The following is a 15000-nucleotide window of genomic DNA, read 5'->3' as shown; positions in this document are numbered from 1 at the left end:
CATAATAAGAGATCCCTGTGACTAAGTGTCTCTGTATGTGTGTGTGTGTGTGTGTGTGAGAGAGAGAGAGAGAGAGAGAGAGTGTGTGTGTGTGTGTGTGTGTGTGTGTTGTTTGTTTCTGTGTGTGTGTGTGGACTGGACCACCTGGGCAGCATCAAGCGAGCGGGCAGGAGTGGCGAGACTTCCCCTTCATCTCCAGACAGGAAGAGGCCCCAGTGCATTAGGGGTAACAGGACACCCCCGTTAAAATCGAGGGGGACATTTTTACTTTTTTTGATACAAAAAAAAAACACCCATCACTCAGAGGGATAGAGAAAATAAATGTCACGAGAGGTTTAAAAGCAACGTTTTATTGACGTTATTTATACGTTTAGATTACTTAATTGTAGTGGATTTGTATAAATAGTGCACATATCATTCAGAAAAACTTAAATTAGAATTATTTGTACTATTTATTCCAAGTTAACAACTTGAACATCAGCTATAATATACAGAACGCCAGTCATTATTGGGAAAATAAGTCCCTTCAGGGTTAAACAAGACCCTGTCCTGTTCGCCCTGTCGAGACGTACCACATTTGGGTCCAGGTGTTCGAGTCTGACCCGGGTCACTTCGCCATCCCTCTCCCACTCGCTTCCTGTATCTCTTCCTGTCACAATAAAGGCAAAAATCCTCAAAAATATACTTCAAAAGAAAACACTTACTCTGCTCACAGCGCACGCCGGTCCATCCTGCTGTGCAGATGCAGGTCCCAGTGACATGGTCACACAAGGCCCCGTTCACACACTCACACTCAGTCTCACATCCTTTTCCAAAGTGGCCCTCCTTACACTCTGTGAAAGGAATCGTGGGAAATGTAGGCGTTACTGGAGCTGGTCTCACAGTTCTAAATTACAGTACATTTGTAGAACAGTACTTGAGAACCAGGGATGTCTGTGACCTGTCTCAGGAAATCACACAGAGACAAAGATTTTTAGATACTAACATAAAATACCCATTCACACACCCAAAATATATGGGCACATTCCGGTTGTTATTTATTATTCCGTTATATCTGATAACACCCAAAGCAATCATTGTTTTGTATTGTGGTCATTTGGCCACTAGATGGCAGTCTTTGACATAAAAATAAATACAGGTGAAGTGCAGCAGGAACAGGAGTGATGGAGAGGAGAGACAGAAAAGAAAGAGACAAAGGATGAGAGAGAGACAGAGAGAGAGGGACAGGGACAGAGAGAGAGAGAGAGAGAGAGAGAGAGAGAGAGAGAGAGAGAGAGAGAGACAGAGAGAGAGGGACAGAGAGAGAGATCTTACTGCTGTGGCTGTGGTCTCCTGTGTAAACCGGCTCACTCACACACACACACCTCCCAGTTGGACAAAAAGAAAAAGGAGGACAAGAGAGAAAGAGAGAGAGACATAAAAAAAGAAAGAGAGAGAGAATGATCTTACTGCTCTGGCAGTGGTCTCCCGTGTAGCCCGGCTCACACACACACCTCCCAGTTTGCGGGTCGCAGGACACACTGCTGCTGTTGGCACACTGGCACCGCTGCCCACAGCTGGCACCCCAGAAACCAGCTGCACAAACTGAGGGAGAGAACAGATTAGTGTTAGTGTGTATGTGTGTTTGGTGTGTGTGGTGTGTGTGTGGTGTGTGTGTGTGGTGTGTGTGGTGTGTGTCGTTTGTGTGTGGTGTGTGGACTGTGTGGTGTGTGTGTGTGTATGTGTGTGTGTGTGTGTGTGTGTGTGTGTGTGTGTGTGTGTGTGTGTGTGCGTGCGTGCGTGTGTGTGTGTGTGTGGCTATGCCGTCTGGCTGATGCATTAAGACTAAAATAAGAGTGCAGTGTCCCGGTGTCTGTGGGGAACTGAGTGTTTATGGTTAAAGCAGAACATATTCTTCCTCGCTAAGAGATCCTCAACATTTTTACTGAGACACATGAAACCAGGCACTTTCACTCAAGACAAACTCTCTCTCTCTCTCTCTCTCATACATACACATACACACACACACACACACACACACACACAATTTCATAAGTGATGTATGTCCAACATTGAGAAAAGTTACAGGGCGGACAGGAGCAGAAATGTAAGACGCACCATCCATACTGCTGATGTGCCGAAGTGGAGCTTGTCCTGAATTTACTCTGCTACTAAAGATTAGTACTCCAGATTATCAGATTATGGACTCACAAAATAGTGTCTTTCCCAAGTCTGATGGAACGCAATAGTGGCTGGCATGGTAAAGCACTTGTCAGTTAGGGGGGTAGTCAAAACAGATTGGAGAGGTTGGAGAGTCCTTATAACTAGTCCACGACTACCACTGATAAAACAGCCCATCCAGAGAAGCTACGCTGTTGACATGTTTTTGGTGATTAAAAACTGCTTCTTGGGTGACATCAAGTGCATACTAACTGTATCTCCTCATTCTCTCTATCTCTCTCTCTCTCTCTCTCTCTCATTCTCAACACACACACACACACACACACACACACACACACACACACACACACACACACACACACACACAGTGAAGACAGCTGGGAAACCGATGGTCTAATGTCATTAACAGAACCTTACCAGATCTCTTTTTTGTATGTGTGTCTGTCTGTCTGTCTGTCTGTGTGGGTGGGTGTATTTGTGTCTGCGTGTGTGTGTGTGTATCTATGTGTGTGTGTGTATGGGTGTGTGTGTTTGTTTGTGTGTGTGTGTGTGTGTATACAGTAAGTTTGTGTGTGTGTGTGTGTGTCCCTCACCCTGGTCACATTGTTCTCCATAGAATCCGGGGGGGCAGGTCAGCACACACTCTCCAGTCTGAGGGTCACACGGGACTCCTGCTCTGCAGTCGCATCGCTCACGGCAACCATCTCCAAAAAATCCAACATTACAACCTGTTCAGAATAACACACACACACACACACACACACACACACAAACACTGTACATTCTGTTTTGTTCAAAAATGTTCTGAGATACTAACTCCTGCTGATTTGTGTCTTTGTGCTAAAGACTGCAGATTGTAGAGAGCTCACTTGACTGACAGCGGTCTCCATGGTAACCTGGCTTGCAGGAGCACGCACCGCTTTTGGGGTCGCAGCCGAGAGAGACGCTCGGCTCACACACACACTCCTCCGAGCACCCTGCCCCGAATGTCCACCTGGGACAGGCTACCAACAGGTAGAAAACAGCCACAACAACAACAAACAACAATAGAAAACAAGGACAACATGAGGGGGCGCTGTGGGGCAAGCAGCTGCAGTGTCTGCACCACATTTGGGTCCAAGTGCCCACAGGGGAAATGGGTTTAAGTCCTACCCACGGCCATTTCACAATCCCACCCCATCTCCCTCTCTCTCTCACACTTCCTGTTACTCTTCACTGCATTATCTAAATAGAGGCCAGAAGCCCAAAAATACACTTGAGTCATTTTACTTATTACATAGGACACAAAGACCAATACAGTATGTGTGTGTGTGTGTGTGTGTGTGTGTGTGTGTGTGTGTGTGTGTGTGTGTGTGTGTGTGTGTGTGTGTGTCCGTCCGGGTGAGTGTATGAGTGGATGTACTCACGCAGGTGGCAGAAGCGTCCATAGAGGCCGGGTGCACACACACACCCTCCGTACAGGCGGTGACAGTGGCCGTTGTTGGGGCAGTTACACTTCCTCTGGCAATACCGCCCAAAGTAGCCTTGAGGACAGCCTGCAGACATGGATTCATGGCTTGATTGATGGATGGATTTTTATATATTTATGGATTAACAGACACATTAAATATAGAACAGGATAACATATTAAAGTGAAAAGACTTATTTCTAACATGGTCCCAAGACTGTACAATAGGCTCTAATTTGTATGATACAAAATGCATCATGCGATGCGGTAATATTGCCCAGCACAAAGTAATGTTACTTTAACCACTGGGCAAATATATCTGGCTAATTTAATACCAGGCAACACCAAGCTACATGCTACACATAAACACCGGTGGGTCAGTGCAAGGAAGTTCTCAGGACATGAACACACCATTTTCATTAAACTTCTAAAATCATAGACGACAAATTATCTTGTGAAGTCAGCCTCCATCTTGTATGTAATGTCTTAGATGTTTTGTCTCTTTTGTAAAACAAAGTCTGACAAATTACTCAATCGATTTCTGCTGCATTGCGAAGAAGCAAAACATGAATACTTGCAACATAAAAAGCTTGACATAGACTAGAAAGCACACATTTAGAATACAAAAATATCATCACAAAATATATAATAAAAGAAATACAAATCAATATGGAGGTGTTCCCCTACATACTCCACGCTCATAGCTTCACATTGCTATTAAGAAAATTATTTCTAGTATTTCCCAAGCCTGTATGTTTGATGTTTGTGTGCAGCCATGTACTGTGGATGGGCATCTCTCTCACCGTGTGTGTGTGTGTGTGTGTGTGTGTGTGTGTGTGTGTGTGTGTGTGTGTGTGAGTGAGTGAGTGAGTGAGTGAGAGAGAGAGAGAGAGAGGTATTGTTAGTAGTTCAATGATTTTGGGTGACAATTTTGGGAAATGTAGCCATGTTCTCTGTAGTTCTCGGGTAATGAGCTAAACTCTTGTTTTGGCTTTAGTTTTCACACTCTAATCTCTCTACTTTATGTATTGTGCGTTGACATAGAGGGGACCATAGACAGAGAGAGCATGCTCGTACACCTAGGTTTGGAACCAGGACACGTAATGACAGAAAAGTCTGTGGCCCCTCAGGGAAAGGATAGATGGAGATAGAGGGGTAGAGAGATGGAAAGGGAAGAGAGGGAGGAGAGAGATAGTGGATGGACAGCAAATGATGAGGAAAAAACATGCTTCAGCAGGACAGATCCCCAGCAGAGAAGAAGGCCTCAGACAGAGGGGGGTAGAGAGAGAGAGAGAAGTAAAGTTTGGTGACACAGTTAGGTCCACACTGTAAAATTAAAAAAAAGTCTTACACCTCGGGAATAAAGTCATAAGTCATAATGTGGAGATAAAGTCGAAACGTTACGAGAATAAAGTCATAATGTGGAGATAAAGTCAAAATGTTACGAGATTAAAGTCGTAACATTGTGAGAATAAAGTCCTAATGTAGAGATAAAGTTGAAATGTTACGAGAATTAAGTCATAATGTGGAGATTAAGTCTAAACGTTACGAGAATAGTCATAATAGCCTATTACCAGATTAATCTTCAAATGTTACAAAATAACGCTATGAGATTATGATGACCCATATTACCCAGTAATCTGCTGTGCTGCTCTGAGACCAGGAGAGGCGTGAGCTCTATGCTCTCGACTTTGCATGGATGCATGGTTTCTTGTGGAACCTGTTGAATTGCACGGAGGTGCAACCATCTGTACTCTTGCACTCAACCGCTTACTGCCAATTCTTCCTTTAGAACAAATATGATGTCCTCCAAATCTATATACTGTTTTCTGCAATAGAGACCCAGTCTTTTGCAAGGTCGCTTTAAGGTTCTAATGCTAATAACAACATTGTGCTGATGTTCCAGCAGTTTAAGAATTTCTTAATAAGGCCTATGTTAAAATAAAATAAAGCTTTACAAGATTTTCTACCTCCATTTCAGCCTGGCTGGTGTGGTAGGTTACTGGCTTTAGGCTCATAACATTTCGACTTTAATCTGATAATATTATGACTATTCTCTTAACTTTTCGACTTCAATCTGGTAATATTATAACTTTATTGTCATAACATTTTGATTTTAATCTCGTAACATTTCGACATTATGACTTGAACAGTGTATGTTACAGTGTATGAGTTATGTATGAAGTGTAACACTTTTTTTACAGTGTGGCCCTAATACACCGTTGTAATAAAGAGAGAAAGAAAGAAAGACGAAAGAAAGAAAGAAAGAAAGAAAGAAAAAAAGAAAGAAGGATTAAGAAAAGGTTCTCGTACCATTCTCACAGTGTCGCCCTGACACCCCGGGAGGACAGAAGCAGCTGCCGGTGACGGGGTCGCAGCGTCCCCCGTTCTGGCACACACACACCCCGTTACACCCCTCACCAAAGGAGCCTGCCACACACGCTGCCAAGCAGGAACACAGGGAATGAAGGAGAGGGTGTTAAGAACAACAGCATGGATCCACTTCAGTATTTCTAATACACTGGGCTTTCTTGATGATACTTTTATTTAAAAATGATGTATTCACAAAAGCAGCAGGAAGTGTGTCTGAGATACACAGAGCATATACACAACACACACACACACACACACACACACACACACACACACACACACACACACACACACACACACACACACACACACACACACACACCAATTGTCTATGGCCCAGCTGTGCCCGTAAATTCCACCAAGATGAATACACACACACACACGTGCAGGGATAATCTGTCCATGTTCTCTCTCAGAGCACAGGTACAGTAAACATACTATATTTTTCTCTGGGGAGTTGTTGGTGAAAGAAATACAGTCTGAACATGATCAATCATCATACGTGTGTGTGTGAGTGTGTGTGTGTGTGTGTGTGTGTGTGTATGTGTGCATGCAATCATGTGTGTGTACATGTGTGAGCTTTGATGTCTGCACATGGATCAAATAGGGGATCTAATGATGTTCATATGGAGGAGAGCCTACTAAATATCCAGACTCATTCACCTCGTGAATTTTTCGGTGAAAGTCAAAGGGTTTCCGCTTTTCAGTGTATCCCCATATAAGGCAAAGATAAAGTTCACTGTCATTTACAGTGAGGTTGGATAAACTCTGGGAGAACTGACCATTTTCAGTGAGCTTTATATCAGTGGACCCCATCCACAGACCATGTGTTGATATTTCCTTATGAAGATCATCTATTCAGACAGGTGTTCCTGATCCTGGCCTAAATGCCGATATATATTGCTTAGACACTTTAGGTTCTGCCCCACAGACCAGATCAGCAGCGCCCCCTAGTGGGCACTGCACATGGGTGGCTTCCAGATCAGAGCAAACAAAGAATTGGGGCCTCATGTACAAAGCTTGCATATGCACAAAAATGCACCATCTTTCACGCTCACGGTCAGATGTCAAGAGTCAACACTTTACTTGACAGTATCGACATAAGAGTGACATGACACTGTCATGAATGTGTCATAAACAAGTCATAAACGTTTATAACGCTTCTGTTATTAAGTGACATTCGTTTTTTGTCATAACAAGTTAGGGATAGGATTAGGGTTAGGGTTAGAGGTTAGGATTAGGATTAGGGTTCATGTGTCATGACAGTGTCTCCTGTATTATCCTTGTGCCTCCTTTATTATCCTCATGCTGGTGTGTTTGATAACCCTGGTTGTGTATTACGTATACTGTATGATGGCTGCTACCCTCGTATTTCCTTGTATCATGGTTTGTGTCATCCGTTTCCCGAATAAAACCTGTTGATCTACCTGTTGATCTAGTTGAACTGTGGTTCACTGACCATTACAGTATAATAATAAATGTGAGTTAATGAAAATAAGGTTTTAGACCAAAGTTACTAAATAAATGAACATGTGCAAATGCTGCTATACGAGAATTAAGCAGGAATGTGAAGCCTATTTAGAGACAGCGCCGATATTTAGTTCCATAATTGATGACGGCTTATCAAACATTTCAGATTTTGAAGAGCTTTCCACAAAATCTGTGATGAATGGGGTCGGCTTCACACATTTGTCCATGCCTTGTACATTTGCAAGAATGTTTTTCCCTTCATATCTCAGTTATGGGTTAAAGTAGGCTACTTACCACAGTGAATTTCTTGTCAACAGGGTATTCCAGTGAGAAATGGCAGTAGCCTAAGGGACAGGATCATCCAAGTGTAGCCTATACTTAAGCTATAGCCAGACTAATAAGTGCTGTTTTGTAGCTATTTTCCTTAGTGTGATTGAGTGCATACTTTGACTTTCCTCGCGTAAGCATTCCCATTATTGTTGTCACACTTGTGTGCAAATTATAGAGATATGTTCTAGAAATCGCAATGTTGTGGCAAGGTGGCCTGGATCAACTTTGTTTTTTCTACTTCGGGTACATGATGCGTGGTGTCTTACTTGCACTTGGACACGATTGACTTGATGACTTTTTTTATTAATGCAGTTATTTTTTAATTGTCCAAATGCCCATCAAGCCCCGCTATGAAAACCCGGTCACCTACTTGCAGACTAACCAATGAATCTGCCGCGGTCTCTGACCCTAATAGCTGAATACGGTTAGAATATGGATGGATCCACAAATAATTTTTCATTCTTGATTAAATAAGTTCATATCTGGAATATGTGCAGAAATACTTATCACATTATGTCTAAGAAACATAGAAAAGGTTAGTAGAAACGGTGGGGTCGTGTCAGTACAGATAATAGAGTCTCTGCCCAGAAAGCCTTGCCCTGAGTTTTTGACAAATTGGGTACCCCCTTAGCACTAAATGGCTACCTAGTACCTTGAACATTGACAAAAAGGGGGGATTTCTACATTGTGTTACTTTACTCTAAAACTAGTTTTTTCCATTAATGGTATCGTTGGCATGGACGGGCCTTAACTCCTCTCTAGGCTGCACCAGTATCACAGGATGCAACTCCTCTCTAGATGGAATAGAAAAAAAACACCATGGGAAAATTAGTGTCTTATGGCATAGATTATACACACTATTGTATACTAATGGTGTGTATAATCTATGCCATAAGACATATCCTGAAATATACTGGGAAATGGGAACATGTGAGAATAAAACATTGGTGAACCTGGGAGGGTGACTGAATCAGACAGATTCTGATTACCATGTCCACGTACTGGGAGTTCTCTTTTTAGCCTGGTTTAACATGTCTACACTTTGGCAATGATGAAAATGACTATATTAACTACAAAACAATTTAATCTCTTAAACTCTTAAGGTCCTCTTTTGAAGTGCATGGTGTAAAGGTACCATCAGCGATTCTGGATGATGTCACGACGTGGATATTTGAACCAAACACCAACAAAACACCAGAGAGCGAACTCTCCAAACCTCTCCCCAAACTTCCCTTCCATTTCCCCAAACTCCCGCCCTCCCTTGCTTTCAGCGATTGGCTGGAACAGTTTTATTATGTTTGGGGAACAGGCTTGCTCCATTTTGTTTGTTTCAAGTTCATGGAGTTGTGTACGAATGCCATTTTCTTCACAGTGTACTCACGGAATGGAGAGCTAGCGGATCATGAGGAGATATTTGCTGAATGTGACAAAAAGTGCTAAGGGTTAGAAATCACTTAGACTCGCTGATGGCACCTTTAAGTGCCTTTTCTCTTCCTCACTTTCAGCCAGTCTGAAAGGTTCAGTGCACAATATTCTACCATTCTCTCCCCCAAAAGTGTAGCAATGGCTGACTCAAGGCAGCAAAACACACACAGGGACACACATATACATATACAGATAAGTGTGTGAGAGAGAGAGAGCGAGAGAGAGAGAGAGAGAGAGAGAGAGAGAGAGATACTACCTCTCTCCAAAACACACACAAACACACACACACACATATTCAATCATATGCAATAAAGGTCCATTTGGGAATTTCCCTTAGCTTTTAGCTTTTAGTTCTTAGTGTGGGGGTCCTGGAGCATCTCCAACACAAGTAAGAAATCATACACACACACACACACACACACATAAAAAAGGGAGAGAGAGAGGGGGGGGTGTATTCTCCTGATGCTGTGTCAATGGCATTAACAGCGTACAGTTGCCTTGGCAGTTGTGAATGGACAGTAGATGATTCGGAGCTTCTTTATGGTCTGAGTTTCCCCAAATGAGTTGCTTTTCCTCTCTGTCGACATCCGATCATCTCTTTTTTCCATACTTTTCCAGTTCTCTCTCTCTTTCTCTCTCTCTCTCTCTCTCTCTCTCTCACACACACACACACACACACACACACACACACACACACACACATACACACACACACACACACACACACACACACACACACACACACACACACAAAAGCTCAGTGTTTGTGGCTTAGTTTGATATTCACTGGCTCACAGCACAGAATGCAAATGTATTATATTTCTAATAGTTATCTTTGTCAAGACTCTCAGATCTGGTTCATTCATTTATGTGTCCAGTTACCAATTAATACTAAAGTCTATCTAAGATGCTCACTTACAGGTCTGGAAACAGCATTAATATAATTTCTTTCAGTCAGCATGCTGTTTGGCAGGTCTGAGAGCTGCATGAATGCTCTACCATATGCTTTCAGTCTGTCGATGTGATCAAACAAAAGCATGGAAGCAGTTTAAGACAACAGTACAGAGTTTTGGTTAAACACTAGGGAGCTAACAACCTAAAAAAGCAAGTGAAACTTTTTCTAAACACCACCAACACCAAGATTACCAGCATGTTCATAGTGTTTTCCTCTTCTCTGCAATGATTGGTAAATATCATGCAGTGAAAGCTTTTCTTTCATTTTTGCAAGATGCTATGGAGTGCAGAATGTTTTACTATAACAAGCACTCCCTTGACTAAAATGTGTGCTCATTTTACTAAAACATGCGCTCGTTTGACTAAAACATGTGCTGTATTTATCAAATCATGTTTTAAATTGTTTAATGCACTCGCTTTAAAGCTGTAACTCCCATGATATATTCACAGAAACTAGACCAGACGAACAGACTACTGGGGCTACTATGCTCCACACATACACCATTGATATATACATACATTGATCATTAGATCAGAAGCCATTTTAATTATTGTTAAAACACAAACTAAGTAAGGCAGACAACAAGCTACAACCTAGTATCCACAAAATCCAACCCTGAGAACTGGATGAGTGGCTCAATACTGTGTGCTGCTGATTCTCAAGATGTGTCATGAGCTCTCTCTCTGCCTGGTAACACGCGCTGATTAAAGTCTGATGACCTCCACCTGTTCCTGCTCTGCTCTGCCTCACCCTCGTTTACCTACCAGCTGCACTGCATTCACCACTCATCATGCCCGGTATATAAAGCCTTGCTTTTCAGTCCACACTTGTCAGATCGTCTGCAAACCCGCACCAGTTACCTGCCTGTCTTGGAAAACGACTCTGACTCTTTGCCTGTGAACCCAGACCCGCTCGACTACTTCTTTGATCTCCAGCCCCGGTAATCTTGACCTGCCTTCCGTCTCTCTTCTACGAATACAGCCTAGCCCTTGACTGTACTGCTGCTTCGTTTCAATTGCTGTTGTGTGTGTTTCCCCAGGACTTCCCGGATCATCCAGCTCCTGCCATTGCTGCTCGGCTATTGGGGAACACACACGCAGACTCTTGGAACTCCCGAACCCCTGAAACCCCTGTAACCCCAACCCTTAAATAAACTTTCTAACGGACGCTTTTTGTGGTCCTCGTCCTGTTTGGTGTCTGACAGTACGATCTGACCAAACATGGACCCAGCGCCGTCGAACCAGCATGGAAACCGGCCAACCAGAACCACCCACCCGCCATGCAACCCTGGAAGAGACTGAGAGAGAGAGGCAAACCGCCGCAACACTGCTGACACTGCCTCCTTACTTCAAGCTGCCTACCAACAGCTTCAGCAGTTCCAGCAGCAACAGCAACAACTTGCAATGATCATTCAACTTCTCACCAACCTTTCTCCTCTGCCTGCTCCCACCGCCCAGCCCCAGCCAGCCTGCTCACCGCCCAGCACCGAGTCTCCTGCCCAGTCCACTGCTGCCGTGGCTGCGGGCCCCAGAACCCAGGATCGGCAACCCAGAGCGGTTCAGCGGCTGACCCAACCCAGGTGCGGGCGTTCTGACGAGCTGCCGTGTCCAGTTTACCCTGCAACCCAGGACTTTTGCCACTGAAGGGCGAGGGTCGGTTACGTGATCACTCACCTGACGGGCCGGCTTCGACTCTGGGGAACGGCGGAGTTCGGCCCAGACCCCAGCATGTGCAACCTTCAACCTATTCGCAGAGGAGATGCTCAAGGTATTCGATTTGGAATCCACCACAGCCGAGGCATCTCGGACCCTGATGAGTATTCGCCAAGGCAGAAGGACTGTTGCGGATTACTCCATTGACTTCGAACTGTGGCAAGTCGGAGCTCCTGGAACATGGAAGCATTGGTGGATGCCTTCCTCCACAGCCTGGCGGACTACATAAAGGACGAGCTGGTTTCCCATGATCAACCCCCACTCTTGATGAAGCCATTGCTCTGGCTGTCCGTGACGACCGCAGGATCCAGGTCCGTCGTCGAGAGAGAGAGGGCCAGAGTCCATCCACCAGCACCGCGGAGTGTCCCAACTGCCCTTCTGTCCGCACCTGCCACACCGTCTAGCCAGCCGGACCAGTCTGAACCGATGGAGATCGGCCGCGCCTCCCTAACCCCTGCTGAGCGCCAGCGACGCATCACCTCCAACTTATGCCTGTACTGTGGTGGTGATGGTCATCGAAGTCGCTACCTGTCCAGCAAAGGCGGAGCTCACCAGATGTAGGAGGAATCGGATGAGCTCAATGAACATTCCGCCCTCCATCAGCCGTAAACCCCTCATCCAAGTCTGTCTTCACCTGTCTGATTCCACCCACACCCTGGCAGCCCTGGTGGACTCTGGCGCAGAAGCAAACATTATTGACACAGGACTTGCTTTCGTCAGCTGGGCTTGGAAAACCATCGCTATCCACTCCTGTTCCAGCCGGGCCCTGGGCGGTCCGCGTACTGGCACAGTTACCAACATCACAGCCCCCATCTCAATGATGGTGTCAGGGAAACCACCGAGAGACCATCCGCTTCCACCTGCTCAGCTCCCCAGGCCAACCCCTAATCCTGGGCTACCCTTGGCTCCGTCTCCACAATCCTCACCTCAATTGGGCCTCCGGAACTGTGAAAGAGTGGGGAAATGCCTGCCACCTGACCTGTTTGCGTGCTGCCTGCTGCCCTCCTCCGCTCAGTACCCCCAGCACTGCCCCGACATTTCTAATGTCCCTGAATGTTACCATGGCCTCCAGAGGTGTTCAACAAGACCAAAGCCACATCTCTGCCCCCACACCGTCCGTGCGACTGTGCCATTGATCTCCTCCCTGGGACTGCTCCACCCAAAGGTCACCTCTACTCACTATCCCTCCTGAAAGAAAAAACTATGGAGGATTACATCAGGGACTCCCTGGCAGCTGGACTCATCCTACCGTCTTCCTCGCCAGCTGGTGCCGGGTTCTTCTTTGTGGGAAAGAAAGATGGTTCTCTTAAGCCCCTGCATTGATTATCGAGGTCTGAATGATGTCACAGTGAAGAACCGGTACCCTCTGCCTTTACTCACCTCTGCTTTGAGTTGCTCCAGGGATCCACTATTTTCACCAAACTGGACCTTAGAAATGCTTACCACCTAGTCCGAGTAAGGGAGGGTGGCGAGTGGAAGACTGCATTCAACACCCACACCGGCCATTATGAGTACCTGGTAATGCCATTTGGCCTCACCAACGCCCCAGCGGTATTCCAGGCGCTGGTGAATGATGTGCTGCGGGACATGCTGAATAAATTAGATCTTCGTGTACCTGGGCGACATCTTAATTTTCTCCAGAACTCTGTCCGAACACACTCGTCATGTCCAGCTGGTTCTTCAACGGCTCCTGGAGAACTCCCTCTATGTCAAAGCGGAGAAATCACGCGAGTTCCACGCTCAGACTGTGTCGATTCCTGGGATACATGGCCGCTGAAGGCAATATCCAGATGGACCCGCCAAAGGTCACCGGCAGTTACCTCCTGGCCAGTTCGGGGAATAGGGAAGAAGTTGCAGCAATTCACCGGGTTTGCCAATTTCTACCGGAGATTCATCGGAACTACAGCTCGTCGCCCCCTCCCGAGACAGCTCTGACCAGCATCAAACACCCCTTTTCCTGGACCCCAGAGGCCAACACAGCCTTTCATACCCTCAAGGCCCGGTTCACCACCGCCCCCATCCTCCAGATGCCGGATTCAGACCCGGCAGTTAGTTGTCGAGGTGGATGCCTCAGACGTGGGGAGTCGGGGCCATACTCTCTCAACGGGCAGAGGAGGACAACAAGTTGCACCCCTGTGCATTTTTTTTCTCGCCGGCTTTCACCTGCAGAGCGCAATTATGATGTTGGAGACCATGAGCTGTTGGCAGTCAAGCTTGCCCTGGAGGAGTGGCGTCACTGGCTGGAGGGGTCCACAGTTCCGTTCCTGGTCTGGACCCATCACAAAACCTCGAATACATCCAAGCGCCAAACGTCTTAACCCCAGACAGTCCCGCTGGGCCTTGTTTTCACCAGATTCAACTTCACCCTGTCATACCGCCCAGGTTCTCCGGAACACCAAGCGGACGCTCTCTCCGTCCAGTTTCATAAGGATGGCGCCCCTTCCCAGGAACCTGCATCAATTCTGCCCGATCCCTGCGTGGTGGCTGCCCTGACCTGGGATATCGAGGAGGAAATTCAGGAGGCCCTCCGTGACCATCCCAGTCCCAGTGCATGCCCAGACGGTCGCATCTCTTTGTCCCAGAGAATTTGAGGTCCCGGGTCATACAGTGGGGACACAACTCCGCCTTGCCTGCCACCCGGGCTCCGCCAAAGACCTGCCATCTCCCTTGCCCAGCTTCTGGTGGTCTGCTTTGAGAAGGGATGTCCGAGGAATTCGTCCGTGCCTGCCCCACCTGCAATCAGAACAAGTCCTCCACTTTCGGCCCCCGCTGGTTTACTCCAGCCCTTGCCTGTGCCCACACTGCGACCCTGGTCCCACGTCTCCTTGGACTTTGTAACTGGCCTCCCACCATCAGGTGGGATGACGGTCATTCTCACTGTGGTTGACCGGTTCAGCAAGATGGCACACTTCATTCCCCTCCCTAAACTGCCATCTGCCAGAGAGACTGCCCAGGCTGTTCTTGATCATGTCTTCCGTCTACACGGGCTCCCCAGGGATGTTGTCTCTGACCGAGGTCCGCAATTCACCTCCACATTCTGGAAGGAGTTCTGCTGTCTTCTAGGGGCCACAGTGAGTCTCACCTCTGGGTTCCACCCCCAGTCCAATGGTCAATCCGGCGGGCAAACC

The 15000-nt window shown here is 46.3% G+C and overlaps 1 protein-coding gene across 1 annotated transcript in view; it reads right to left on the bottom strand.

Moving 5' to 3' along the window:
- Positions 1–15000, bottom strand: part of megf6 (multiple EGF like domains 6) — an 87662-nt gene that overhangs the window by 28801 nt on the left and 43861 nt on the right. The window contains exons 15-20 of the mRNA XM_048264711.1: positions 5921–6049; positions 3567–3695; positions 3030–3164; positions 2754–2888; positions 1450–1584; positions 705–833 (exon numbers count right to left, since the gene is read on the bottom strand). Coding sequence (XP_048120668.1) covers positions 705–833; positions 1450–1584; positions 2754–2888; positions 3030–3164; positions 3567–3695; positions 5921–6049 — 792 coding nt within the window. The remainder of the gene's footprint in view (positions 1–704; positions 834–1449; positions 1585–2753; positions 2889–3029; positions 3165–3566; positions 3696–5920; positions 6050–15000) is intronic.

The sequence above is a fragment of the Alosa alosa genome, chromosome 15 (assembly GCF_017589495.1).
Source record: "Alosa alosa isolate M-15738 ecotype Scorff River chromosome 15, AALO_Geno_1.1, whole genome shotgun sequence".
NCBI lineage: Eukaryota > Metazoa > Chordata > Actinopteri > Clupeiformes > Clupeidae > Alosa > Alosa alosa.
This window is presented reverse-complemented; position numbering and strand designations above follow the sequence as displayed.